The 27,212-nt window shown below is 39.7% G+C and overlaps 1 protein-coding gene and 1 long non-coding RNA gene across 2 annotated transcripts; both read left to right on the forward strand.

Moving 5' to 3' along the window:
- Nucleotides 1–1,243: 1,243 nt before the first annotated feature.
- On the forward strand, nucleotides 1,244–26,059 carry emc2 (ER membrane protein complex subunit 2). Its single transcript, XM_041988002.1, has 11 exons — nucleotides 1,244–1,310; nucleotides 1,998–2,111; nucleotides 6,113–6,177; nucleotides 7,063–7,148; nucleotides 8,657–8,714; nucleotides 14,416–14,501; nucleotides 14,741–14,800; nucleotides 17,480–17,561; nucleotides 17,782–17,892; nucleotides 19,510–19,614; nucleotides 25,494–26,059. Exons 1-11 carry the CDS (start codon nucleotides 1,250–1,252, stop codon nucleotides 25,578–25,580), a joined length of 915 nt encoding a protein of 304 aa, XP_041843936.1. The 5' UTR covers nucleotides 1,244–1,249; the 3' UTR covers nucleotides 25,581–26,059.
- On the forward strand, nucleotides 14,807–16,727 carry LOC121641744. Its single transcript, XR_006010791.1, has 2 exons — nucleotides 14,807–14,888; nucleotides 14,936–16,727. It is a non-coding gene; the product is annotated as an uncharacterized LOC121641744 (long non-coding RNA).
- Nucleotides 26,060–27,212: the final 1,153 nt, after the last annotated feature.

The raw sequence follows: 27,212 nt of genomic DNA on the forward strand, positions 1-27,212 counted from the left end.
GGGGCTTCCAAAGCTCGGAAACCTACGTAAGCACCAGTCAAGTAACACAATGTGTGTTTTCAGATGACTGCAACCGATTTACCACATTGTGACATTTATGTACAAGAGAGCTGCTCCAAGTTAAACAGGCACTTTATGTCAAGAGTCTTTTTTCACCACGAAAACATCAAGTTGAATCTCAAAGTTATGGATAGTTTGTTGAAAGAGGACTTTCACCTTCTTGTTCTGAAATCCCAAGAGTCATACCCACTGCATTGTGTTTATTGCAGGTCAGTATCAGGGTCCTGGCTCTCAGTGGTCCCTTGGCAGCCAGTGGAAGCCCTGTACCCCAGAGGACAGTGTGTGATTGCTTTAATGTGGTTGCTTTGGTATTTCATATTCCAGCTTAAAAAAAAAAAAAAAAAAAAAAAGAAAATCCACATATTAACTGACTGCTATGTGCAGACTTGAAAATTACAAGTGAACAGATTACTAAGCCTGAGTGAAACTTAAAAAGTACATTGTGTTATCATCTGTATCACCGAAAGGGATTATGACATTTTATCATTCTTTTTTGAGCTTGCACTTGCCCATTACTGATGATGCCAGGCTGTTATAGATATCAGTGTACTTCAGAAATTCTCACTGCTGCACTTTCACAACAGAACAACAAAAAAATATGTAACAGTAAGATATGTGCAGTGAGCAGGACTGGATATGACATTCAATCTCTGAAATGTCTCTGTAAGCAAGTTTGCACAGATCCACATCAACAAATCAGTAATGTGGTAAGAAAGAAGTGTGTAAGCAAGCACTCAAAGGGAGGGAATCACAGAAGGTCCTGAGGGGAATCAGGAAAAATGGTAGATGTGCTTGGAAAGCACATTTCATATTTTCTGAGAAAATGTATCCAAGGCTCTGCAGTCTGTGCCATCCCAAACTTTGACAAAGAATTGCATAAAAATGAATATGGAGCAGAAAAGAAAAATGAAAGTAGCCTGCTACTTATCACGCTGTATGTTGCTGACCACAAATGACTGTTATGTACTTGCAAGGGCAGTTTAATAGTACACTAGAATTACTTTTTTTTTCTCCTTTTTTTTAGGCAAGAGGATGTCCATTATAAATAATTTTATTACAATAATATGAATAAAAGTAAAGGTAAATAATAATAATAATAATTATTATTATTATTATTATTATTATTATTATATATTTTTTATACGCCGCGCACGCACGCATATGGTATGCCTGTGACGTAGCATCGCGTATGTTGTCATATGAAAAAAAGATGGCGTCTGTATCAGAAATGTATGACGTGGGATGGGAAGGTAAGACAATATTTGCGTTCTCCTCGTGTGTCACTGTGGTATGGTTTTATGTATTTTTTCTTTTTACATGATCGGAGTTTTCTCGTACAGAAGAACCGCGTAGAGTCCTCGATGTCACAGTACATGCGATGAAGTCAGCCGTGAAGTACTTAGCTAATGCTAGTTAGCGTGGTGTGCTAACCTGTCAGTTGTGTGGATGGAGTGGCTGATACTGGCTCTATTCCTCTCGAGTTCAGACCTAGCTGATTATAGCTTACAGTATAAAGCGTTATTTTTCTGGTTAAAGACAGCACTTTATAACTGTTAGCATGTAGCGATAGTTAGAAATACATACGGCTAACGACAGTTGCTACTGCTAATGTTCTGTTGTGAAAGACCTGTTAAAAGGGGAATATAACAAGAGGACAGACAAGACCATAATGTCATGACCTGTATAAAATGCACATTACATGGTGTTAACACAAGTAAATGCGCTTATATTCTTCGGCATTAGTTGTGTGGCTGAATAGCTTTAGCTTTTTACTTATTTTCTTTTTAAACTCTCACCACCTACATCATCTAGTGGAAATTGATAAGCGCTGTGCTGTAGGATAATAAAGCAGTATATAGCATATCGCATCACAGGAAGGAAAAGTGTAATTTGTGGTAAAACGTGTTTTCTTTATAGTGTAACATCTTTGTCCACAGAGATGAGAGACAAGCTGCGTAAATGGAGAGAGGACAACAGCAGAAATAGTGAACAAATAGTGGATGTTGGTGAAGAGCTCATCAGTGAGCATGCATCCAAACTTGGAGATGACAGTAAGTTGGTTAAAACTAAATAAATCACAATATCATTTTAAATTATTTATTCTCTAAGATACAAATGAAACAGACTGTGAAGTCCTTTAATTTTAGAACTGAGATTGTAAATTATGATAATTCTTCAGTTTGTTTTACAGTACGAGGCAGTTATGATCTTAGTGATCAATCCACTTTCTCCAAAAAAAAAAAAAAAAAAGATTGAGGTTTTGATAGTGACAGAAATACACCTTTCCTTTGTGGCTGGTTGCATGAGTCATTATTGAGGTTTGATTTGAGGGTTTTTTTCATTTTAATTCTGAACATAAAAATATTCTGAATTGAGTGGAGTGTCAGGTCCAAAACCTCTGAATAGTCCGGCTTATGTTATTAGCTGACCTGCTCTGACAAGAATCCTAGTTTTTTATTTATTTATTTGTTCCGTGATAAAGGTACATACTTATTGCTGAAAAGATGCTGCAACTAATTCCAAAGTGCTTATTTAAACAAACATACAAAATAAATGACAGAATATAGGGAACATCTTTATGTAGTTTGTGAACATTTTCGTATCTTTTGGTCAAATGAATTGGCAAATTTAGAAGTAAATAAATGAAGAGAGAGAAAAGAAAAATAAATTAATTCCAAATGTATAGGCAGGAACATAGCACTCGTCTATGTGAAATGTGCTTTAGGCATAGTCATGGCTTCTTTTGTAACATAATCTTATAATGGTCTGTTTCCCCAAGTTCTTGCGATTTATGCAGTTCTTATAGAAAACACATACACACTTAACATACTGTGCTTTTATTGAAATTAGCTTTTGAATTGGCTGTGAAATTAGTCAATATTTATTAGAGCAGGAGCTGTAGTCATTAAAGTCACAAAAAACTCAAAGCATTTGTTTATTTTGGCATAACCTACCGGTTTTGAGCGGAGCTGGATTGTTTTTTTCCCTCTTCAATTAATAGGGGGTGTTAATTTGGTAGAACATGTCCAGTTTTCTTGTCAAAGCTTTCTACCATGTTGAACTGATTTCATTAATTAGCATCTGTAGCCAAAAGAATAAACATTTCTTTGTCTCATTGCTAACCACATCCATCAAAATGTGGTGGTATCCAAATAATAGATAACTGATTTTCAGGCTCAGACTTTCTGTTCCACTTGCTGCTTATTCACCATGATTACTAATCACGTGTTAGTGTGACCAAAACTCAACTTTTAAAGTATATGTAAACATGCTAGTCTGAACAAAAAAAGCATGAAAATGAACTTCTCAAAGCAAGGCTAACACACACACCCATATAATGCTGTTGGGAACTGAACTAGACTCAAGCTGGTCTAGGAGCTCTGCCCAAGCCCCACTGTCCTGGTCCAGTACACAAAAATAACCACAGGAAAGAAAAAAATACCCACAGGAGAAAGTGTCCGTACATTTGTTAAATTAATAAATTGTAAATAAACATTATTACGGCTGAATTCCCAGTAAAGCTGTTTTCATTTACATAATTTCAGCTTTTGTTTATCAGACGCCTAAATAGATTAGGAGTTGTGACTAAAGAGCAGTCCATTCAGACTCTGTGTCAAATGGTTATTTCAGGAAGTATTTTCAGACAGTCGCTTTAGGTCATTTAAAGACAACATCTCTGCTGTGAATTCAGCTGTACTTACGATGAGGTAGCTTAGAGAATGTTGGAGGTGGTGCAGGGTCTTGAACGTTTTCTCCAACAGAACACAGTGTTGCAACATTAAATATTTTATTCAGTAAGTGTATTCCTCTAGCAGGTGTTTAAACTGGGACACAGCAGGAAAGTCCTGTTAACTGACCTAGAAGGGCTCTGGTTATAATTGTCCATGTGAGCATACCGAATGTTTGAATATTGAATCATTTTAAAAACTAAATTGTTGTGAGACAATATCTGATGATTTTGGGACAGAATTTCCTCTAACTTGCCTCTAATTTATTGCTTTCCTCATATATGATTACATGTATGCCATCAAAATTTACTGAGATATGATTGGTCAGTAATACTCAGACCTGATTTAGGTGGTACTGTACCAAAAATACAGAAGAAAGAGTGAAAATGGTAGAAAAAATGGTATGTGATTCAAAATATAACATTTGAAAAGGAGATCTATCAGATCATAGTCCAGTATATTTAACTCTCACTATGTCAAGAGAAAAATGAAACACTTTGGAGGTTAAATGCAAGCATAATAAAAAGTCAAATGAAGGAGGAATTTATTAAATTAGACCTATGTAAGAGAATGATAATGGGGAAGCATCCCAGACTGTGTTATGAATGTAAGGCTGCAATCAGAGAGAAACTAATAGCTAAATCAGTGAATCTCAAAAGGCGAAGACAGGAAATACTAAGTAAATCAGAATTAGATCTCAAAGATCTAGATAAAGAACAACTAATCAAAAACAAAACAAGAAATCAAAAAGGGTTAGAACAAGGATAAATGACTTGTTAGCACAGGAGATAAAACAATCTAATGTACTTGAAACAGAGGTATTATATACTAGGAAGTAAATCTGCTAAACTACATATAAATTAAAAAAGCAAAATGGAAGTCAGAATATTTATAAAATTGGGGGCTCGGTTACTAATTCAACAAAAAGACAGAGGAGATGCATAAATGCTTTAAAAGATACTGCAAAACTTTATATTCTCAGCCAAAGATAAATAATGCGATCAGATACTTCTGCTGTTAATTTATTTAAAATGAGGACAGAGGATAAAACTCAGCTCTGATAAAAGAAAGTTTTATAAAGTGCTCATGGAACCATTGATACCTCTGCTAAAAATGCCTTTAACTGGGTGATAAAAGAAGAAGAAATTCCAAGCTCATGGAGGGACACCTTCTTTCCAGGTATTCCAAAAGAGGGATGTCTGTGCTTGATTTTCATAGAATGGGACAAAATAATCTTTAGATGCATTTGGGAGAAAACCAGAGATAAGATTTAAAACTCTACAGCAACCCAGAGTCAAAGGGGGATTGGTCATGTCTGTTTTAAGAGCTGTTATCAGGCGGCACAGTTAAAGGTTCTGTGGAACCTGTGCAGTCCTGCCTATAGGGCACCTCCGGTCCTCGAGGGCCGGTGTCCTGCAGGTATTGGATGTTTTCCTACTGCAACACCTGATTCAAATAAAATGGATCCCAACAGCTTGTTGTCAAGTTCTGGACAACGCTTTTCAAACTGATAAAATTTCTTAAAAAAAAAAGAAAAAAATAATTTACTAGTAATAGTGATATAAACCAACTTAATTTAGCGGTCCAAGCCTGCTTTGGCACTAGAGCATCACTAACTGTAAACAGTTTATTTTTCCTCAAATTGTGACTGTTTCCTTTCATGAAATTTAAAATTTTCCTATCTTTCCTCCATCATGATGGTAATGCATGTCACGCAGTGGTTTGCATTAAAGATGCTAATATATAATGTTCCTGTTTTATCCTTTAAAAACCGACAAAGCCAGCATCTGGTCCACCACTCTGACATGAAAAGTGTGCATTTTTTATTTATTTTTTATTATTTTTTTGCAGAATTTCTTTTAACAAAATGAATACAATTGGATGCATTCTCTTTAATTTTCTGAGTGGATACAAACACCTTTGAAACCACTTGTGTTTGACTTGTTTCAGCCAATGCATAAAGAGAAAACACAGCTGGTGAAGGGAACCTTTCATGTAGTGGTGAAAATTGTGTGTAGAGCCCTCTGGAAACTTTATATTAGATACAGTAAAGCAAAAACAGCCAAATCACCCTCAGGTTTCTAAGGGTTAAACAATATTATCTCCAGTGTTTGCCGTTCATAAAGGCAGCACTGGCTGTTAAATGAAATGGTTTTTTGAATGAACTGGAATCTGGCATACTGGAGTAAAAAACACAGCTGCTGGGGACAGATTCAGAGTTTGCACGTGGAGTGTACAGGTTAATACATCATTTTGTACGTGTTGCATTAGACAGCAGAACAGGCATTAACACTGTCCTCTTTGTCTGCGTCTCTTCTGCCCAGTTTGGATTATTTATGAGCAGGTGATGATCGCAGCGCTGGACTGCAGTCGGGATGACCTGGCTTTGGTAAGTTTTTGAGACACTCCCTCACACACCCAAGAGGTTCGAAACTAGCTGTTCCCTCTGTCGCAGCCAGTCCTGCTTTGCGGCACCCACACTGCCAAATGTAAAAATCAGATTTTTATTTGGCCAAGTAATATTACTCTGTCTGTACTTTGGAAAAACAATTTACTGAGGGTTGGAATTAGAGGGTGTTGCAAATGAGTTGAGAAGTACGCTTCAAGTGTTAGCTGCACTTGGCCAACATTTATGGAGTTAAACATTTTTTCCCCCTTTCTTATTTATTTGCCTTTATAAACCTGCATGAGTTTATATTGAGACATATTTACATCTGTGAAAGTGATAAACTCTGCATTGGATAAAAAGACATAGTAATGGAAATGTTTAATCTTCAATCAATGTGGATGACAATGACGACTCTTTTGACAATCCATAAACCCTGCCACCAGATTTGAAAGCAAAACAAACCAAACAAAAAAAAATAACAGCAGGGTCAGGATTGAAATGATGGAGAGACACTGTGGACTATTCCATCTCATTCAGGATCATGCTGAAAGTGTTTGCAACCGTTCCTTTGTTCTTTTTACTCTGATGTGAACTTACAAATTCCAGCTTTGTGTAGAAGAGGCAAAAATCTTTCCTTCTTAGCAGCTAGTGTGGCTGCACAAATGAGTTACAGAAGAACATCAAATTCTAGACAGCTTCATGACAGCCACGATATCGTTGAATTATGTTTGTCCTGTTTAGCCAAAACAGTGAACAACATAGTTTTTTTAAGCAGCTGATTTGCATTAGAACAACTTTGCTATCTGCAAGAGAACAGGAGTTTTAAAATCCACTTAAATACTTTAATCTATAATTGGTCTCTCTCCTCTGCCCACATCCTTGCAGACCTGTCTACAGGAACTGAGGAAGCAGTTTCCAGATAGCCACAGAGTGAAGCGATTAACGGGCATGAGGCTGGAAGCTCTGGAAAGGTAAGCATTGGGTACCAAAAGCTCCAGAGAGAGGAGGGTTTGGGGGAGAGAAAGTGTTTGCAGATTTTAAGTGGCTCAATGATTTTAGTACAGAATCTGTGTGGGGTATGGTGTGTTTATGTTGGATTCGTTTAGGGGAGGAGGGGATGGGAGAGAGTAAAGATTTGGTGCTGGGTTGTCCTGTGGCCCTTCAGCTTGAGTCAGGGATTCCCGGGAAGGAAGTGGTTGGATCCCACTGTTATTCTTAGGGTCCCTGAGCCGTTTCTGGTTTCTACTCCTCTATTCTTTCCTTATATTGTTGCTCCTTTCCTCTCTTTCTTTTTTTATTCCCTGTTCTGCTCCCTATTTTTATTCTTTACCATCTTGTTTTGGTTTCTGTACTGCAAGCTTGTCTTGGCCCCATAAATATATATTGACATACCACCACAATCAGAATATAGAGCCTGAGGAAAAAGGATAAACAGTTAGTATTTTAGGGTGAGGTGAGCTAAAGTTAGGGTAATTTAATATGTTTATTACCCCACCCAGTTCACCTTTTCTGGTTTATCGGTTGTGTCAGAGTTTATGTGATAATTGAGAGTGATTGCTTCGGCATTGTCAGATTAAATAAACTGCTCACTGGGATCTAATTGGCAGCAGGCAGAGCTACACTTGAATGACACAACTTCAAACAGTAAGGCCTTTCCCCTCTGCACACACACACACACACGCACACACACACGGTTCTTAAATAAATAAAGCAAATCAAAGTGGCTCGTGAGTGGTTGCTTGGTGCCATCTGAAATCTCCCAAAGTGTGGCTGAGTAATAAAGTGAATGTGAGGGAAGCATCAGTGCTGGAAATGGGGCTGCTCATTGCTAATGAGAACCAGAGTTGCTTCTGTCTGTTGTAGGCTGTGGGCGGGAAGATCTCTGATCACAGAGCTGCTCTCACTGCTTTGGATAGTGCTCTTTGTAGCAAAAACGTTCAAGAATCATACGTCGGTGCCTTATTTGACACGACAAGTGAAGTGCACATGCCTCCTATTTCCAGATTTCTTCACTATATGATTTGATATTTACAGCTCATAAATTTCCCTTTAAATGGAATCATATGGACTTCGTCCAGTACTTTGAGCTGAACCATTCAACTTATCTATGGATCTGGACACATGTAATAGTTGTAACTAAAGTTTGTTTAAAAGCAAATCAAATACAATCAAAGGGAAATGCAGTCATCAAAACAATTATCTTAGTTTGTATTGATTTCATGAGTCATTGTGAAGTGATATAAGCCTGTTGCAATCTCAGCTGTTACTGGCAACATAAACTTAAATGAGTTTATTTCCTTCTTTAGATCACCACAGACTTCTGTATGGCCTCACTTTAATCAGAAACCTGCCATGCTGTATACACAAACTTGATTACCTTGAACTCTGTTTGAGTTTCCCACTACATCATTTCATGCATGTGGGAATTGCGTTTGCCTAAAAAACTTATTTGAATGCTTTTCACTTTGTGTGCCGGTAGGTACGACGAGGCCAACAAACACTATGATGCTATCCTTCAGGATGACCCCACCAATACGGTAAGAGGCACAGAAAGGGGGAGAAAAGTCCCTCTGCTTAGCATCACTCTTTGCTTTACATTGTGGTCTCAGCTTTTTTGGAGGGCTTTAAATCTGTCAGAGCACTTTGGTGTTAGCGGTAGGAGTTCGCTAAGTTAAACTCCCCTTGGCCTCTCTGGCCGGAACCACAGTGCTGATCAGCCTATCACCCACACAACTGAAAACTGTTTAAGGGAGGGGGCTGGGTGGTTGGGAGGGTGATTCATTGTCTTAGTCAGTGTTAGATATGTTTGGTGGAAGTAAAACATAAATTAAGGTCTGGTCTTTGAAGGTGGTGATTTATTGGACCTTTCAGACTCCCTAAGCTCCTGTCCCACCTTTGTCATCTGTTGGCTTCAGGTGCAAAATTGCCTCTGTTAGGACCCTGGAAACATCTGGAATAACCCTGATGTGCATATTCTTTTCTACAATGTACTCTTAATCATTAAGAAACAACTTGCATGTTTAGATAGTGTTCCTCCAATCCCACATCACAGTCCTCAAACCTTGTGTACCTGCTGGTAATTCCTTTCACAAAGACATGTAGCTTTGCAAGTAGCTTGTTTTTAAGGTTTTTCAAAAGAAGCCATGAGTTTGTTTATTTTGGCTACATAACCCGTCCTCTCCCCCCAAAGATGTTTTACAAGTTTCACGTGCCAAACTGACATATGGATTGGTTTAGATCTGTTCAGTATGATGTTTTTCAGCTGGCACTGTGTTAGACACATTTTAGGCATTTGGCGTTCTTGGATTCATTACAATGTTAGCTGTGTGTGAAAACAAATGGAGGCCTTACGTAAAGATTGATAATATACCTCATTTTACTTCTTATTGTGGAAAACGTTTCTCTTCTTGTTGCCTAGTTGGTGTTTAGAGTTTGAAAGTTGAATTGGTTTGTCAGTTTTTAAAAACTATTTTCATGGATAGCACCAAATTTTGTTTATACATGGGCTGGGTAATGTGTGTTACATAACTTAGAATTGGTAAGAAATTCTTGATGGTTATAATATTCATTTGATTTTATTCTTCTACTAAATGCCTAGAATTGGGGTTGAGTAACATTTTGAATCCCAAATCAAATGTTAAATTTGGTTGTCATTATCAGATGACCTGCTACTGGCTATTTCTCCTGTATGGGAGCCCCTTTAGGGCTGGAATAAATCTGCTGCTAGTGTTGTGTCCTTGTACGAATCATGGCTGCCATGCAGCATTTGTTTGGCACGTAGGCTGCTTGCATCGATGCGAGGTAACGTGTCGCGTGCGCGAGTTGCAATATTGACTTGAACTCTAAAGGCGCTCATGTGAACAAGAGCATGAACATGACAGGTCAGATGTAAACACAGTGGTGGATAGTTTTGAAGACCGTCTCTCTGAACTTGTCCACAACTACCGGCATCTGTAAGATTTTTTTCTTCCCTATACACAGTGACAAACACTAGTGCCTTAACAGTTGGTAACAGATTGGAAGTGTTTTGGGGGTTGATGCCCCTGAACCGGTAGGTTGACCTTTTCACTATTTCAAAGTCTAAGTATGGTGTACTCCCCCTAGCGGTGATCTCCCAGTATGGCTGCACTGTTCTTCTGTCATTTGCAGCAGGTATATACACAAACGTAGTGGAACATGTGCGCTTTCGTTCACAGCAAGTATATTTCAGCCCTCAAGGCCCATTTATGCTCGATGCAGTTTTGTCTGTCTCCTACATCGGTTACGCATGTAATTAGGTCTATTATCACGGAGCTAATCCATCCGTTGCTTGAAGAATGAAGACGAGGACAACAACTTTAGAAATTGTGCGAGCTTGTGGAAGTGGACTCTGAACTTAGCACTGCCCGCTAGTGGAGGAATTGACTTAGCAACCATGGCAACGCAAAAGACGCATGGAAGTATGAGGACGGTGATGACAACGGTTGAAATGGACATCACTATTTATGTACGTAAGGGAGCATAAACGGGCCTTTATCATCAACATGATATAAGATAACCTGAAACTAACTTATCTATCTATCTATCTATCTATCTATCTATCTATCTGTCTGTCTGTCTGTCTGTCTGTCTGTCTGTCTGTCTGTCTGTCTGTCTGTCTGTCTGTCTGTCTGTCTGTCTGTCTGTCTGTCTGTGTCTCTCTCTCTCTCTCTCTCTCTCTCTTTCTCTCTCAGCAGCAAAGTTAATTTTTATCTTATTGGAATGTATCATTTAAAATTATTCCCAAACTGCTGATGTATGATGTATGTGCTACATGTGGTGTATCCCCTCACCTGCAATTATGCAGAGAATTTCTTGCACACATGAATCACACGAGACACTTGCGTGAATCAGGTAAAACGGGGCCTTATTTGCCTTTGGTCATGTGATGTTCAGGAAAATAATACAGACTTCGCTTCAGGCCTAATTTGGACATGCCCCCTTTACTCGATGCAGGCTTTGGGACTTTTGTGTCAGACTACAGCCTGAAAGTTAGCTTAGCTGGAGATGACATTAACTGAGATGAGATGTGGATGATACTAACATGCACATTTTATTATTTTGTAGAGCTCAAATATTGATTAGATTTATATAAAAAGTTCTGTTATGCTAGTCAACCACCGGATCTGCTATAGATAAGAAACTGTATTCTTTCAGCTTAAGTTAAAAAAAAAGTTCAATGTTTATGGGGGCAGGGGGACGGGGTGGCAGGAAGGGGAAAGAGTTCACCTTTCTGACAGCTTAGTGGCTGAAGCTGTTCATAAGTCTGGTAGAGCGGGGCCGCACACCACGGTACCTTTTTCCAGAAGGCAGGAGGCTGAACTGCTATGCAAGGGGTGTCTGGAGTCTCTCGCAATGCCGGCTGCTTTACGGGTGAGGTGGGTGTTATAAATGTCCAAGACGGGGGGGAGTGAGACACCAATGATCTGAAGGACTGTAAAACAATTTAATGTAATTTTAAAATCTATCAACACACATTCAGGTTTCATTTATCATCATGTGCTGGCAAAAAATCTGTTTTGTTTTATCATTTTTTGTTTAATCATTATCATCTCCTAAAAATCGCTCTGCGTCCATCCACTGTCTTCACAGTGAGAGTGGTAATTTCAGTGAATCCCAGGACACCTCCCCAAATGACACAGATCTAATGAGGTCTGCAGGGACATCCACGGAAAGGGAGTGGCTCGTTTCCTGGTCTCTGTATTCTGGAGACTTCCACCCTTTTAAGCTTAAGCTGTCAGTCAAACCTGGGACTGAGAATGGAACAAAACACACAAATATGCTCCCTGTTCCTGGGACGTCAAGCTTGAATCCTTTTTCCACAACCCTCGCCCTCAGTGTTGATGGAGGGTGGTGCAGCGATATCATGACATCATTTGGGTCACCTGTCTTGGGGTGAGGACAGCCTCCTGCTTACAAGATCTCCACATTTCTCTGAAGAGTCGAGCAGGAGATGGGCCTGAGAAATAGCGGAAAATTGGCGACCACAAAGAAGACTAGCGAGGCATCCCAGCATACGAAGCAGAGATTGGAAACTGAGCTGTTGTAATTACAGGCTGTGGAATAGATGTGGTACCCGTTAACCAGAACTGTTGAATCAACAAAAATTGCTCAAGGTTTTTTTTTCCTTGCCATGGCTCTTTCCAAAAAATCTTTAAATCTCTTAGCCCTTTCATAGCTTGTAATGTTCCAATGAGCTGGCAAAATGCTTGACTGTGCACATAAATGCAGTTTCTCCCCTTATGTGATTACCTTAGACTATACAGTGTCCACAGCATGTGCATACAAGGATATAACAGGTATGTTAAACATTGATTAGACTTACTGATAACTTTAATATTAAATTCCACTTCTTTGATTAATATAAAGAGCTTGTACTTCTTGAATAAGGCATTTAAGATGGCTTATTCTGAGTTTGAGTCACAGTCATGCAATTACAAATTTATTCTAGGAGAAGAAAGTATATTAGAGTTTGATGAGTGAAATTTGAAGTGTGATAAATGATGAATGTGTATTCTTAAAAACACTGGAATTGTTTGAACTACTGATTGGAAGAGAAATAGTTTAAATGAATCTATTCCTTCTTCACTTGTTTCATCAGTCAATTTCCAGGTGTTGTTGTGATGTTATGTTGTGGTAGGTCATAGCCCAGAGCCAGGAGTGATGTTAATAATCCAGTCCTCACTCTTAAAGTCTCCTTAAAGCGCTAATTAAAAAAGAATCACAACAACAGAGGGATCAGACCCTAGCCAGTTTTTTTTTCTGGATCATTAAGTAGAGAAAGGAGGGGAAAGGGGAGTGGGTTTGAATTGCTGCTCGTTTAATAAAGTGCCGTGTGACTCTTCTGGGCTACCAGCTTCCATATGTTCTTTTGAGCACCAAGTGGCTCTTTATCTGGGAATGAAAACAAAAAACAAGAACGAGGGGAGACAGAAATCTAACTGTGGCAATGGCACAAGTGCACAAATCCATTCATCAACACTTCAGTGTTTCCTTTATTGCAGTTTTTTTCTAACCATTTTCTTCTTTTTTAATATTAAATTAGAAAAAATCCACATGCTTGAAATTTAATTTGATGTTAGAGAGAAATGCCTAAATTCCACATGGCTTCATGTTGTGTTCAAGTCCTTTAAGCAAAACAGTGTGATTTTTGTTTTATAGCCAGCAGGCGTTTATTTACTTTCACAGCTCCTTTTTACTTCATAAGATATTTTAATCATTTTCCCACAAATTTCTGTTCAACTATCCTGATACTGAATGTCTTCATATTCTTCAGTGTAACAGTTTTTAGAAGCTAAAACATTGCTTGCCAGTTGAGGTTGGAGTCTCTCAGCAGGGCTCTGTCCTAGGTTGATGGATAAGTGGATTTCTTGTGATGGAAGTGTCAAAGGAAGCCCAAATTTACAGCCCCCTAGACATGACTCATACTTATCCCTCAATGGCTTTGAATTATGAGTATAGGAGAGGAAGCCCCACTCAATCAAGTGCCAGTCCATAAATAAAATGGGCTGTGACAGGGCAATGCACTCCTAATGGAGCAGCAGCCTCCTGTTAAGGTTTTCACTCACTATCCAAAGGAAGAGGAGGAGGTGAAGGAGGAGGAGGGTAGTGGGGGAGTCAAACACTTGGAAAGTCCGAGCAGCAGGGGTAATACTTTCTAATTCAGATTGATGAGAATCTAATCCACCTTAAGGTCAGTTCAACATCAAAACGAAGTAGAAATGCTGAGCTGATGTAAGTCGGGCTTGTGCAGCTGTAGATGCGTGCTGTGCCGGCAAGAGGACAGGCGTTGGGGTTTGGGGGAGTGTGCCATTTTCCCCACTTGGTAAGAGAATGACTCACCACTTTATCTCAGCCACTGAGTTCATTCCAGCTCCCAAACATTGACTCATACTGTGTGCCCATCTCCTACTAAACATGGCCACTAACTATTTCCAATTATGTCTTGATGGGCATTTAAGTCCTTGATTGATGGCATTAAAAACTTGATAAAGTTAACTTTAATTTAGTTTTGTTTTTCATCCTCATGGCTTTTGTTATACACTGCAGTTCTGGCTACTCTTACGGAAAATTATTCAGCATCATAGCGGAAGTTTAAAAGGGAATGTGGTGCACTGAAAAGACATAACTATTACTCAGGCTCTTCACACACACACACACACACACACACAAACACTTGAGGAGTTGAGTTCCTAATCCTGTTTACTCTCTTTTCTACAGGCAGCAAGGAAGCGCAAGATCTCTATACTGAAGGCCCAGGGGAAGAGCACTGAAGCCATACGGGAGCTCAACGAGTATCTGGAGCAGTGAGTGTTCTACCAGAGGGGGAAGAGGGTCAGCTACCCCCTCCTCTTCATCTCCTCTGGCTTTTATTTTAATTAAAAATAAGTCCACTTTCAGTAGTGCTGGCACTTCTAGATTGTTATTAGTGCTATTATGAGCATTGGTATTCTTACTTTTTTTTTTTGCTTCAATATTTTCCAAATCCTTTTTCTGTTTTGCAAAGTTGTGAGGAAAATAAATTAAAGTAATTTTGTGTTTGCAGGTTTGTTGGGGACCAAGAAGCATGGCATGAGTTATCAGAGCTCTACATCAACGAACATGAGTAAATAGATTTTTTTTTTTATTCTGTTTTTTGCACCATGTATATCAAATTCTACTTGGGGTCCCATAAAGGCAGGAGCCGGCACTGTGTTTTAGCTATTAGACTGAAATGAGTTAGCTCAACTAAAATGAACAGAAACGAGATCCAGACTCCCGCTGAGCAAAATTTAAACGTTCAGAGGATGGTGTTTGCCGTAAACGTTGAGCATAATCCTTCAGTTATAAGTTATTTGAAAACTGAGCAGACATATGTTGAGGTTGTATCTGCCAGTTTAACAGGGATTCACAACAGACTGATGGCTTGATTGCTAGAGGGCTGTTGGATGGCCACAATGGAAGGCGTTAAGATTCCTATCTCAGCCAGGGGTCTGAAAAGAGCTCTGTCCATGTTTGTCACATAATAGCAGTTTAATAGGATTTCAGTCTTAAGCTGCCTCTCCTATGTATGAGAGCAGAAAGACTCTCTGGCCTCCCACTGATATCTCAGTTGCCAAGGAGAATCGCCAGACAGACAAAGGCATCGTAACAAAAAAACATAATAATGTTTGCGTCACCTTTTGTCGCCCTGGGTTTAGAAGTTAGTGAAGCGGTTTCTGCTAGTTTGACTGTGTTTATTGTATGTGTGTGTATGTATGCATGTATGTCTGTGTGGGCATGCTTTACTCTGCGGTTGCTCCGGTAGGAAGGCAGCAGCAGCAGGAATGTGTAGCACAGTAAGAAGGCTACTTATTGGATATTTCATGCTTTTGTCTGGGAGGCTTTACTGTTGTAGCAGCCAGAGGAAATCCAAGGGTGAGAGGATTATCTCCCAGCTTATCCCAACACTCTAATATCACACCATTCACTCCCACAGCCTCCTTATCTACAGGCGTGTCAATTTCTTTGCTTTTTTTCTCTTTATTTTTGGGTTACAAACTCCCTGTTTCCCCTCCACCTCCTATTTCCGGATAGCCAGGCATTATCACCCGCTCCAGAGGGACAGATCCAGAACGCAGAGAGACACTTGTGATGAAATTCCCAGGAGAAGGTGGTGGCGCTCTTCCCAGAAGAAAAACAGAGGTTGATGGTGCAGCACACAAGAGAAATAAACTATCCTCACCTTACTGCACAACAGCCTGGGAGCTAGTTATAAACAAAGCAATGTTTATCTTTCTTGAAGTTGTTGGAGTAGTTGCCAGCATCAACACATGATGAGCGGAATAAATAGCCTCTGCTTTAGCACTGCTAACCAATTCTTATGTCTGATTTTGAGACGGGAGATTATTATTGCTGTTAGCAAGCATTAAACAGAACCACTGTATTCTGACCTCAATGATTAGATGGTCATCCAGAATTACATGCTAAATTGTGATCATTTTTTCAAGCATACTTTCCCCAAGTCTAAATCCATTTTTGTATCTTACACAGTCAGAATGTTGCGAAGCAGCTGCTGATGGTTTTACTAACCTCCAAAGGAAACAAATACAATTCCTTCAGTCTCACACATCATAACAGCTACAGTCTCAAGCTCTGCGGTAAAGAGTGAGCTTAGGAGCCGTCAGAGAGGAGCTTGGTGATTGTGGGGTTAGATGGCTTAGAGGAAGAGTAGAGGAGGTAAGGTTCTGGCTCTGGTACAAGATTCTGGTTGATGCTGATGGAGCGAGCTCTGTTGCAGGCCGCGGCCTCTGCACGAGCACATCTGAAAGTCTTTATGGAGAGGAAGTGGTAATTGTAAGCAGCCCCCCAACCCTTCAAGCCCTCTGATCTTTCCCTCTGCTCAACTTCTTCCCACTGTTTATTTCTTTCTTTCTGTGTCCCCACCTTCCTTTTCTGGCTTTGCTGTTAATCTTTCAACTAGTTACCAAAGCAGGATTTTAATCACACATCTCAGTTTTTCATGTTTTGTTATTGTGAAGCTTTTTCCTCATTTCTCATTTCTCAAAGCCACCGAAAAATAAAGTTTGCTCAGAAATGTGTAAAACCTAGCAAAGCAAAAAATAAAGAAAAAAAGCTTTGCAGAATAAATTAAAAAGCCTCTCAGCTTTCAGGTAGGTTGAATGTATGCATGCAGAGTCCAGTCCCATTTTCTGTTGGTGGGTCTGCATGTGCTTGCCTGTATTTTGTTAGGTGTACAGGCATTTTATTGCTTTGTGTTTAATGATACTGTATCATTGTGCATTGTGGCCAAGTCTTGGGAAGGGAAAAGTGTGTATTAGAAGTGGAATTGCAGCAGATTAGTGTGAGGTCAACAGCTCAGCAGTGTGCTGCTGAGAAGTGATCTCATCTGAGTACAGACACGGTGTGCCAGCTCTTACTGTAGTGCTGACCTCAGGAAGGTAGTTAACTACACATTAAAAGCAGAAAAAACACACAGACAGAGAAGATTGATCCTTAGTGTCCTCAAAGAAGGAAGAATCGCCACACTTGACAGGCTTTACTTTTTGCCAGCTGCCTGTGCTAAGTACCCTTTACTGTCAGCCTGTAAATAAACTCTGTCGCCCGGTGGGTCTTTACATGTTTCTGTAACCTATGTTGTAAGTCTGTTACTTGTAAACTGACCTGTACCCCTAGCTGTTTCAATCAGATTTATACCTGTAAATTTATTGGCCATAGATGTTGGGCTTCACAGTTGAGCAAGCTAAAGGATGACGCATCCGCAGCTGTATCAATCGGCTTACTGTTTGCCTTGTCATTTCCACAGCTATGGAAAAGCCGCGTTTTGTCTGGAGGAGCTGATGATGACCAACCCTCACAATCACTTGTACTGTGAGCAGTACGCTGAGGTAGGTGCGCGCCTGGATGTCCGTCATCAAACCTGGGGGCAAAACTGGCGTGAATGGTGCCTCTTTCTAACACAGAGAGACACTTAACGTCATTGGGAATATATGCTCATGAAAGAAGATGTGTTTACACTGGGTGGTCATGTCTTGCTTATCCAGATGTCACTGCTTGAGTTGCCCTTTAGCACAGCTTATTAGCCGTGTTTAATGCCTCCTCGCACAGGTGAAGTACACTCAAGGGGGGCTGGAAAACCTGGAGCTGGCCAGAAAGTATTTTGCCCAGGCGCTGCGGCTAAACAACCGAAACATGAGGGCGTTGTTTGGACTCTATATGGTGAGTACTACTTTGCATGAAGAAGGAAGAGAGAGAAAGGAGGAAAAAAACAAAACAAGAACAGCAGAATTTTTTGTAACCCTGTGGTTTGTCAAGGTTGAGGTTGGCCACAGTGTGAGTTAAGTAAGACTGTGTGTGCTTTTGTGGGGAACAAAGAAGGGGCTCTCAGACAGGTCAGCTCGCTGCTGACTCAGTGAACCCCAGCATCGGAAAAGTCTGCCCCTCTGGAGTGCTTTATTTTAGCAAAAACCGCGATTTGGTGAAACTTTATGTTTGACTTAGATAAATAAAGAACCAATGGATTTTAAAAAAAAAAAGAAAAACACAAGAACAGTCCAACCTCAGCAGGTATTTTGTCACTGGTAAATTTTCCAATCAAGCATCAGTTTTATTGTGACATTTGCTAAAAATCCCTTTCAAGTACATATTTGTTTAAACAGGGTGTTGTCTGCTTGTGCCAGTTCATTATATGTAAGGGAAACCTGACATAAAAACACAAATAAAGCATTACAGGAAATAAAAGGTGAAGAAGGGAAGCAGGTCTCACACAGAGAAACTTAATGTTTTTCTCCATTCTGCACTGGGATTCTTCAAGTAGTCCAAACACCACATAGCAGCCCCAGACCCTCAAAGGTGGAGGCAGCGAGTAAAAAAAGGAGCAGGGCTAGTTCAAATCCAAGACATTTCCCCTCTGTTCATTCTGATAGTGTAGTTGTGTCTTTTAATGAATAGCTAAGGTTAGATTTTATTCTTTATCATCTAACATCTGACTCAAGAGTTTCAGATTTTTGCTGTAGTTTAAATATCGACAGGTGCAAGAAGTTCAGTGAAAGGGCAGAAAACTTTCACCATCTGAGTCAGTGTGACAGCGGACTTGGTAGCAGCGACCACAGCTGAAATGTGGGTTGGTTACTGACAACGCACGCGTGGGAATTCCCCTCCATAATGGTGCACGCTGTTATTCAGGGATAGCCTGTCAGGGTTTACATCATCTAAACTGAGGTTTGTCTTGAGTTAAAAAGAAAATAGAAATAAAGAAAATGCTTACAAAAAAAAAACTAAAATAATACAGATGCCAAACCATTTTTTAGAAAATAGCAGAGCCAGGTTGATTGGTGTGTAGTTAAAGTTTCAGCACACTGGTAGGGAGGGCTTTGAAGTGCAGGCAGGGTAAGCCCTCTGGGGTTTGCTGTGTGGGGATGATGGCAGGAACATGGGAAAGACATGGGATTTGTGGTTCAGAGGGGAGCTGTCGGGGCAGGCAGAGACGGTGATTCACAAGGCGCTCGTCTCTGTGAGCGTTGGGCCTTTTTTTTGAAACATACAAGGCCCTTTCATCACTGGGAATCGATGGTGTTGAATTTAGGCCCCGTTAAGTGACAATTTACGTATGAAGCATTAAAGCACTCACTTTTTCCTCCCCATAAATGATTTCCCCTGTGTCATCAGGCCAAGGTCTGTTTTTTCTCTTCATTCTGCCACAATGACTGGTGGAGTGGTAGATGGTAAGAGTGGTTGGACATTCATCTCAATTACGCTTTTATTGCTGTTTCACCAAGTTCTGATATAAGAACACTCCTCCTGTTCTCTCCTTTGCTTCTTCCTTTTTTCCCCTAGTCTGCAAGTCACATCGCTGCCAGCCCTAAAGTCAGTGCCAAGGTGAAGAAGGATAATATGAAGTATGCGGCCTGGGCTGCCACTCAAATAAATAGAGCCTATAAGGTGAGCCATATGTTGATTTTTACCTGCATTTTTCTCTTTCTTTAACTGAAGACAAGATTACACTCTTACCCCACAATACTCTTCAATCCCCAGACACTAAAAACCACCAATCAGGCTTGCGTGTTATGTTAAGCTCTCATACAGAATTTGCATACAATATGCAGACATTCTGAAAACCTCTTTATTTGCATAAAATGTGAAAATCATTCACCACCAAATGACCCCTAAATGCAAAGTGGACCTCATGGCTGCCTTTGACTTCCAGTAGTTTAAAACAGCTCAAGTGAATTTCAGTGTGTCCGGGTACATTTACTGTTAATGTGTTGATTTAAAGCCGTAATGTCTGCAAAGACTTTATCCCACAAACTAGCTTCAGAAATGAGCTTTTCAGCAAGCTGATTCTCAGAAAAAAAACATTACAAAATTAATTGCGTGGCTCAGTCCAGTAGGCTGGTCTGAAAAGAATTTAGGAGGTCCTAAGCCTATTTGAACTTTTTATTAATATTTCTGAACTTCTGGTTTCCAACCAGATTTACTGATTCAGTCTTTTCAAAGAAATCCGAGAATGAAGGCAGCAGAATTTTTAACTTGCTACTTCAAGGAATCTGGTCAACATTTATTATGTGTTAACCAGACATTATTAAGGCCACTGGAAATTATTTACGATGTTGCTGAAACAATATTTAACTTGTACTGTTTGTGGCTACAGTATGTTTGCGTGACTGAAAAAAAAACCCCAACAAACAAAAAAACAAAACAACTTAATTATTGTGTCAGAAGCCGTGTTAAACATGCACAAAATTTCTTCGATCTTACAGATTTCGCTTTTTGCTGTCTTACCTATTTCAGTTTCTCCCCTTAAATAATAATAAGTTCTTTTAAAAACAAAAGCAATGTATTTATATCGCGTACCGACCGGTTCTGTTTTGGTCCCTGCATTTTTTTTTTCTACTAGCTGTAATGTTTTTTTGTTTAGTTTTCATTCATACGGTCTTTACAGGGCTCTACATTATTACCCCCAGCCTGCTAAATGTTGGTTAAAATTCAATTTGGCGGGTAGAAATAAAAACTTACTAGAGACTTTGGCAGGTGATGAATAAGTGTTTCGTCTTTCAAGCGAGCGAGACAAACCGACTCCCGTTGCCAAGAGTTTATTCTTCAACAGTTGCAGGGGGTGGGACTTAACTTTGATGGACATACCATGTAGCCCATCACAGAGTTGGATCATACCGCTATGGGAGGAGGGGGTTAGTGGTACAGTGTAGTTGTACAGACCAAATTCAAGGAGCAACAGAGAGAAACAGGAGCTGGATTTTAGTGCAAGCACGTCAGGGAAAAGTGAAAAAATGAGCTAAAACTGACAAAAAGAAAGCATCTCTACATTTAAATGGTATTGGAGACTGAAATGCCATGTGCACAGTTTGTTAAATGAAAACATCTATTACTTTTTTAGATTTGTTTGGTAATGTTTTAATGATAAAAGGAATAAAAGTAGAGCTTTTTGAAAACACAGAATCAAAATTTCTTACCACCACAAAGCATCCGTAATTGCTAAATTAAGCTAAAATAGAAGCTCAGAGTGATTCAAAATGAAAAACCATGAGAGGTGGGAGCTGAACTTATGACAAGAGCCAGACCCCCCATCACTGTGATAAATGAAGCAAATAATTTCCTATTAACACTCCATAAGCAAAGTGCAGCTGAATGAGGGGGTGGGGTATTTAAATGAAGAAGTTTAAAAGGACAAAGCAATAATGTGGTTAGATGGTGTAACAGTTAGGCTGGTTAGTAAATGGTTAGTCAGTTACCTTGTTCCTTGCTGAAAAGGAGAATATTTAGAAAATGTTGTTATTGTTAAGAATAAATAAATTAAAAAAAAGATTATTTTCCCCAAAATAAACATTTGGCTAGTTGAAATTCTGATTGGGAGGTAATTTTATGAATCAGCTAGTGAAAAGTTAAGTAAATTTTCTTTATAATCTCAAACCTGTTTCTAGAGTTCCTCTGAAATATAACGGCAGGGCAAACACTGTACAATATACGTAATTAAATAAAATAAACAGTGCCATACAAAGATGCCACCCTTCTTGGCTGCTCTTTGTTGTGAATGAGTGCTTTAAAAAGGAGGTGGCAGTGACAACAGGTTGATTTATATGTCACACAAACTCTTCTAATTTGTTCTTTTCCTTTCTCCAAAACAATAACAATATAATATAATAATAATCAGAACTCAGAAAAACGCATATTGATTCACATTAGCAAAAAGCTGCTATGTTTGCTTTCGCCGTAGATTGAACATCCTGGTCAGCAGTTGGAAATCATCTTTGGGGTGTGTTTGTGTGCCATTTTGTTGATATGTTGGTGACATGAGGAGACATATCAGGGGGACCTGAAATCAGTACTTGATTTCAGACCCACTATATGGTGAATATTTTAGGCTGTTATCATTGCAGCCTAAATCAGACCTAGAGATATTTTGAATGTCTTTATGAAAGGATTTCTTCTGAAAATGAAATGAAAACATAACCAGTAGGGCTGCAGATGTTTCTTTGCTTAAATGTTTTCTTTAGTGCCAGTGTGTTTGGTAGAAGGTTTACCCACAGACAGGGAACACATCTGTGTTCAGTCATGTTTAAAATCACACACTCTCTTGCATGTCTGAAGCAGTTTAAATTACTCCTGTTTTATAAAGTTGACAACTGAAAAGTGACCTTTCTACATGGGATAAAACATTTTGAGCAAAAACTACAAAGTGCAGGTAGTAAAATATGAAACCGAAAACTGTAATGGAGCAGCAGGTGGCGGAGTTGTTCAGAAACAACACAGGATGAAGAATTCAATGGATCGGCAGCTTGGTGAACTTGCTTATTAGTAACTTGCTTGTTGGAATCGCTGACTTGTTATGTTAACTTAGCCTATTCAGCCTCCCAGGTATGTTGTTTATGCTATTATAAAGCTGAATGTGTTAGGGGTTTCGGCTACATAAATGATCGTGGTGCACCAGCCATGCTTTAATATATTTAAACTTTTTTTTCCCTTCAAATGTTAAAAATGTAAATTTTTTGTATGAATGGATCCGTATGAACACAGACCATAATAAGAGTGTGAAATTGTACTCAGGAAATGCGACACTGCTCTGCAAATAATGTAATTTTCAAAATCAAACAGCGGCGTTTCAACTTCCTGTCTGGTTCTACTTTGGTTTGCTTGAAGTGAAGTGAACTCTGAACGGAGTAAAGCTTGTCACATACTCCACTCGAAGCAAGAACTTTTTTGTTTTTGAGGCCTTTAAAAAATTTAGTTTTGGTCCGGTTATTTCATACTTGGTGAGAAGCTTCGTCCATGATGAGGAGGAAATAACTGTGGGGGGGATGTCTTTGTCTTTATGTGCAATGAACAACTGACCCGGTTATTTCATATTTAATGTGAAACTTCGTCGGTGGCAGGGCAGAGTTGTGTACGCAGTGGTGTCGGTGTCTTTAAATGCCAAATGAGATGTGTACATATGTCCATAATGCCCTACAGCAACCCTGAAACCTGCACACTTTTCAAAGTTTCTTTTTTCATCTTTTTGTTGCTGTGTGACAAGCTAAATGACAAGGTGTGAAGTTGCCTCCATTATTTCTTTGCTCCCACCTCATGTTAAATGACTTCTGAGATGTTTTAAAAGGGAGCAGCAGCGTGGGCCCCAGCTTGACAGCTGTGAGCTGCTGTGGGCTTGTGCTGGCTGATTGATGCCCCCTTTAAAGGTGTTGCTCGTGTCAGTCGTCCAGTTTTATTAGACTAAGGAACCTGGTGATTGTCATACCTCAACGTTGGGAAAAGGTAGGCAGGTGAGTACAAGTGGGAGCAGACATTGCTGAGAGGTCACAACTGACTTAAAAAAAAAGAAAAAAGAAGTAATTACTTTGGTGGGGCCGGCTGATGTGTTTAAAGACTTGGAGACTTGTGGTTTGAAGGTAGAGGGGCTTTAATGCTGGGCCGCATGCCTTGCCCTTTTGCCCTACCTCTCTAAACAAATGCTCTGATTAGCTCTTCTGTCACGGACCACAGGCTCCTGCTGCCTCATGACTCTATTATCAGATGCTCTAAATAGATGTGGAGCTGTCTGGCCTGCTCCTACTGCTGTTGAGCAGGGCAGGAGTTAATGCGGTGGTCTCACCTCAGGCTGCGCACATAATTGACTACTAGGCCCGGGGTAATGGTGCATTAGGCAGCAAAGCAATTAAATGCCCTGATTATTACAGCTACACTACACCATCTCACACACACACACACACACACACATATACTAAATCTAGACGAATGAGTCACCCTTGGAAATTACATAGCCAATTGTATACCTTAGCCAACTGCTCTCTCTAAGTTGGAGTTTGGCAAAAGAGGAAGGAAAAAACTTTTGCCATGGAAATATAGTTTCGGCTAGGTTAAGGCCACAGTTGGATCTTGTTTGTGGAGGCCTGCGCAGGGCCGAAGGTGGAATGAATAAATGTGTCAAATCAATGCAAGCAGTGTTTTTGTTGAGCGTTGTCTGTTATGCTGTGTTATTCTTCAGATCGGATGTGGACGGACTGACTAGCTTTAAGACCTGAACTAAACACGGGGCCGTCTTTGATGTAGACTGGAGATCACTGTGCAGGCTGCTGTGTTTAGAGACTGAACTACAAATTAAACGAAAGTGAGGGACATGCAGGCTCCCTCTGTAAAGTGTTGATCAGAAAAAGTAAAGCAAAGATTTAAAGATCATTTAGACCCTGTTGTTTATTTTAAATTTTATTCAGCAACATAATAGACTGCAATGTGTGATGCTAACAATACAAATCCCACCAGAAAACAATCCCCAGCTACAGATGAAGAGATAGTTGGATGATTCAGTGTACAAAGAGAGTATGAGCATCATATGCAAGGGATCACCACTTCTAAAGACTGATCATGTCTGTAGTTCAAAGATTTGAGAGGATGCAAAGCATGCAAAGACGAAACAAGATTCAGAAGAGCTGAAAACTGCTGTCTTCTTTAGTCTGAGCTTATCAAAGATGAACTGAAGCAAAGCTGAAAACTGGACTGACTGATCAAATGGTCACAGCCTCAGGCTTAAACAGGAGCCAGAACATCCAGCTTAGAGTTCAAAGGCTGACGTGTGATGGTATGCATTTGTTTTCTGCAGTACATGTGTAACTTCCAGATCTGTGTTCACCATTAATATCACAACCTTATTTTTGAAATTCTACTGGAAAGATTTAATAAAGATGTATTTCTGTTGGGGTGATGTGAGGTTTAATTGGACGAATCCTTGGCTTCATGCCCAGAGTTAAGGAAATCATATTTCCTTTTAGTATTTTTTGAGGGGATGCCTTCTCTGTTGCTAAATTAAATTGGGTAGAAAAGCTGTGTGCCTGTATGCCTATGCATGATTAATCCCATACATGTTATGTGGATTATGATTTGCGGCACTTCCTGTGAAACTAACTGGACACAGCAGACATCGGCGTGGGGTGTTATGTACTCCTCTACTGGAGGCCATGGAAGTGGACTAATATAGACATCCCGTCTCTGAGCACACTATCATCAAAAATGGCACTTATGCAACATTTCAAGAAAAATTCTTTGATTGGAGGTATTATTTTACTTTGCATGACCTATTTACCATCTCTGTCTAATGAACACTCAGCCTTCCAGTTTCCAAACAAGGACAAGGATGTTTGTGCTCAGCTGGTGAAGCGTAGTACAGAGTGGACGAGGCATCACTGCCTCTGCGAGGCCATGTTCAAGTGTCTTTGGTTCTCCATTCAGTTGACAGTAGGATCTAATGACATGATTTTCCTTTTTCTTTTCTTTCTCCCTCTCTCTGCCTCTTACCTTCCACTGATGACGAGCAGCTGGCTGGTCGTGGGAACAAAGAGAACAAGTGCTCCATGAAGGCCGTGGAGGAGATGTTGGAGTCCATGCAGATCACCATGTCTTAGATGCACTTGGCCACATTTTCTTCTTTTCTGTTGCAGCAACGCGGCAGCTCAAACAGCCTTGAAATTTGACCAGAGGTGGCTGTCTGTGCCCCCCCTACACAGTTTTTAATTTTATTCTTTATTATTGTTTTTTTTTAACATCCTTTCTAGTTTTGTCCTGGATTTTTAAAAAAAATAATTTCACATATATTGAAGTTGTGTAACCCTCCTGAAGGGATGGTGCAGGAATGTAGTAAAAAACAAGCTCCGGCTGTGATTCTGTTCAAAGCTACACCATCTTCACCTCATCCTACGTCTTTCCAGGTTTGGCCTGAGTTGGTGCGTCTTACTGTCACATCCACATTAACGCTGACGCCACGAGACCAGGAAAGTTATCAGACTGTACAGTAAATGTTATTTATCTCACCTGTTTGCACTGACATCGTCTCCTGTTTGCTTACTATCTGTACATGAAACTAATAAATTTTTTTCAAACCCGACATGTCTTTGAAGAAGTAAAATTAATTCTTAAGTGTTTTTTCTTGAGTGGGTTTAGCATGAGTAGAGCGTTTTCTTTTTTTTTTCCACTTTCCACTTACAGCCATTTTTTCGATTTAAATGTATTAATTACCCAAGAGAGCAAATAACAGGCATTAAGATGGGACTTATTTTTTCTTTATGACAACTTCTAAAAAAAAAAGCCCACTTAAGCAGAGAAGATGGTGAAGATGAACTTCATTTATCCTTGGAGGGTAATTTGTCTTCGGCGTGGGTGCTGGCACAGCTGCATACATAGTCAAATACACACAGTGTACACTGCATAGACATGGTGTACATAAATAACAAAAACATTCGCAGTTACCTTTGGATGGCAAATCAACCACCTGCAGCAAACTGAAATGTTGGGATGAAGAGCCTCTGAGAACATCCCAGCAGGCCTTTTTGTGAATCTGGTACCATTCATGGTTGGTGGGGAAGAGGAATTCAGAAATCTGTTGGAGGCAGCTCTGGTTTTCTCAGCTGTTGGAAATTGTAATTATTAAATCCAACTGGATCCAAGCAATCATCTGAAGTTAGGGCTTCATCTGTTACTCCCATTTCTTTTGTTTATACAGCGGGGTCAATTGTCTCGTAATTTTTCTGTAAGAGTGACGGAAAAGTTGAGTGCTGAGTTTATGGCCTTTTTTCTTCTTTTTGACAGCTTTTAAATTGAGAGGTCAGGAGTGGGGAAACTCATTTTCCCTGGTTTTTAAGCTGTCTCTGGCGTTGGTCAGTGGATGAGTGTCTGCATTTGATTTGCTTTGCCGATCTGGTTTAACCAGTGGAAGATGGGCGACGTTCGAACATTAGTCAAGTGTAAATATTTTTGCTGCTACAGGACTGAGACTAAATGATGCCTTTTTTTTTAGCACTACAGGTTGAAGCTGTTTTTGTATTTTTTCAGATGGAGGAATTTTTCCCTGTTTTTCATTTTAACTTTTTGTGTTTTTCCATGTAAATACTGCTGTTGATTTATCGACTTGTAAAAGAGGAATAATGGTTGCCAATCAGTATGTCCTGACCATTATTATGACAAAATTGGTATACAATGCCAGCCATTCTGAGACAATAGTGCCATCTGTAGTTTGTATGCAGAACTCTTATGGCTTTGGT

Source organism: Melanotaenia boesemani, chromosome 6, assembly GCF_017639745.1.
Source record: "Melanotaenia boesemani isolate fMelBoe1 chromosome 6, fMelBoe1.pri, whole genome shotgun sequence".
In the NCBI taxonomy this organism is placed as follows: Eukaryota; Metazoa; Chordata; class Actinopteri; order Atheriniformes; family Melanotaeniidae; genus Melanotaenia; species Melanotaenia boesemani.

What these genes read in the sequence shown, in the direction of transcription:
- emc2 (XM_041988002.1), top strand. Translation starts at nt 1,250, where the DNA reads ATGTTGTCATATGAAAAAAAGATGGCGTCTGTATCAGAAATGTATGAC. An exon ending in AGGATGACCCCACCAATACG is followed by an intron (nt 8,715 to 14,415) that starts GTAAGAGGCACA and finishes TCTTTTCTACAG; the next exon opens with GCAGCAAGGAAGCGCAAGAT. An exon ending in CTCTACATCAACGAACATGA is followed by an intron (nt 14,801 to 17,479) that starts GTAAATAGATTT and finishes TCATTTCCACAG; the next exon opens with CTATGGAAAAGCCGCGTTTT.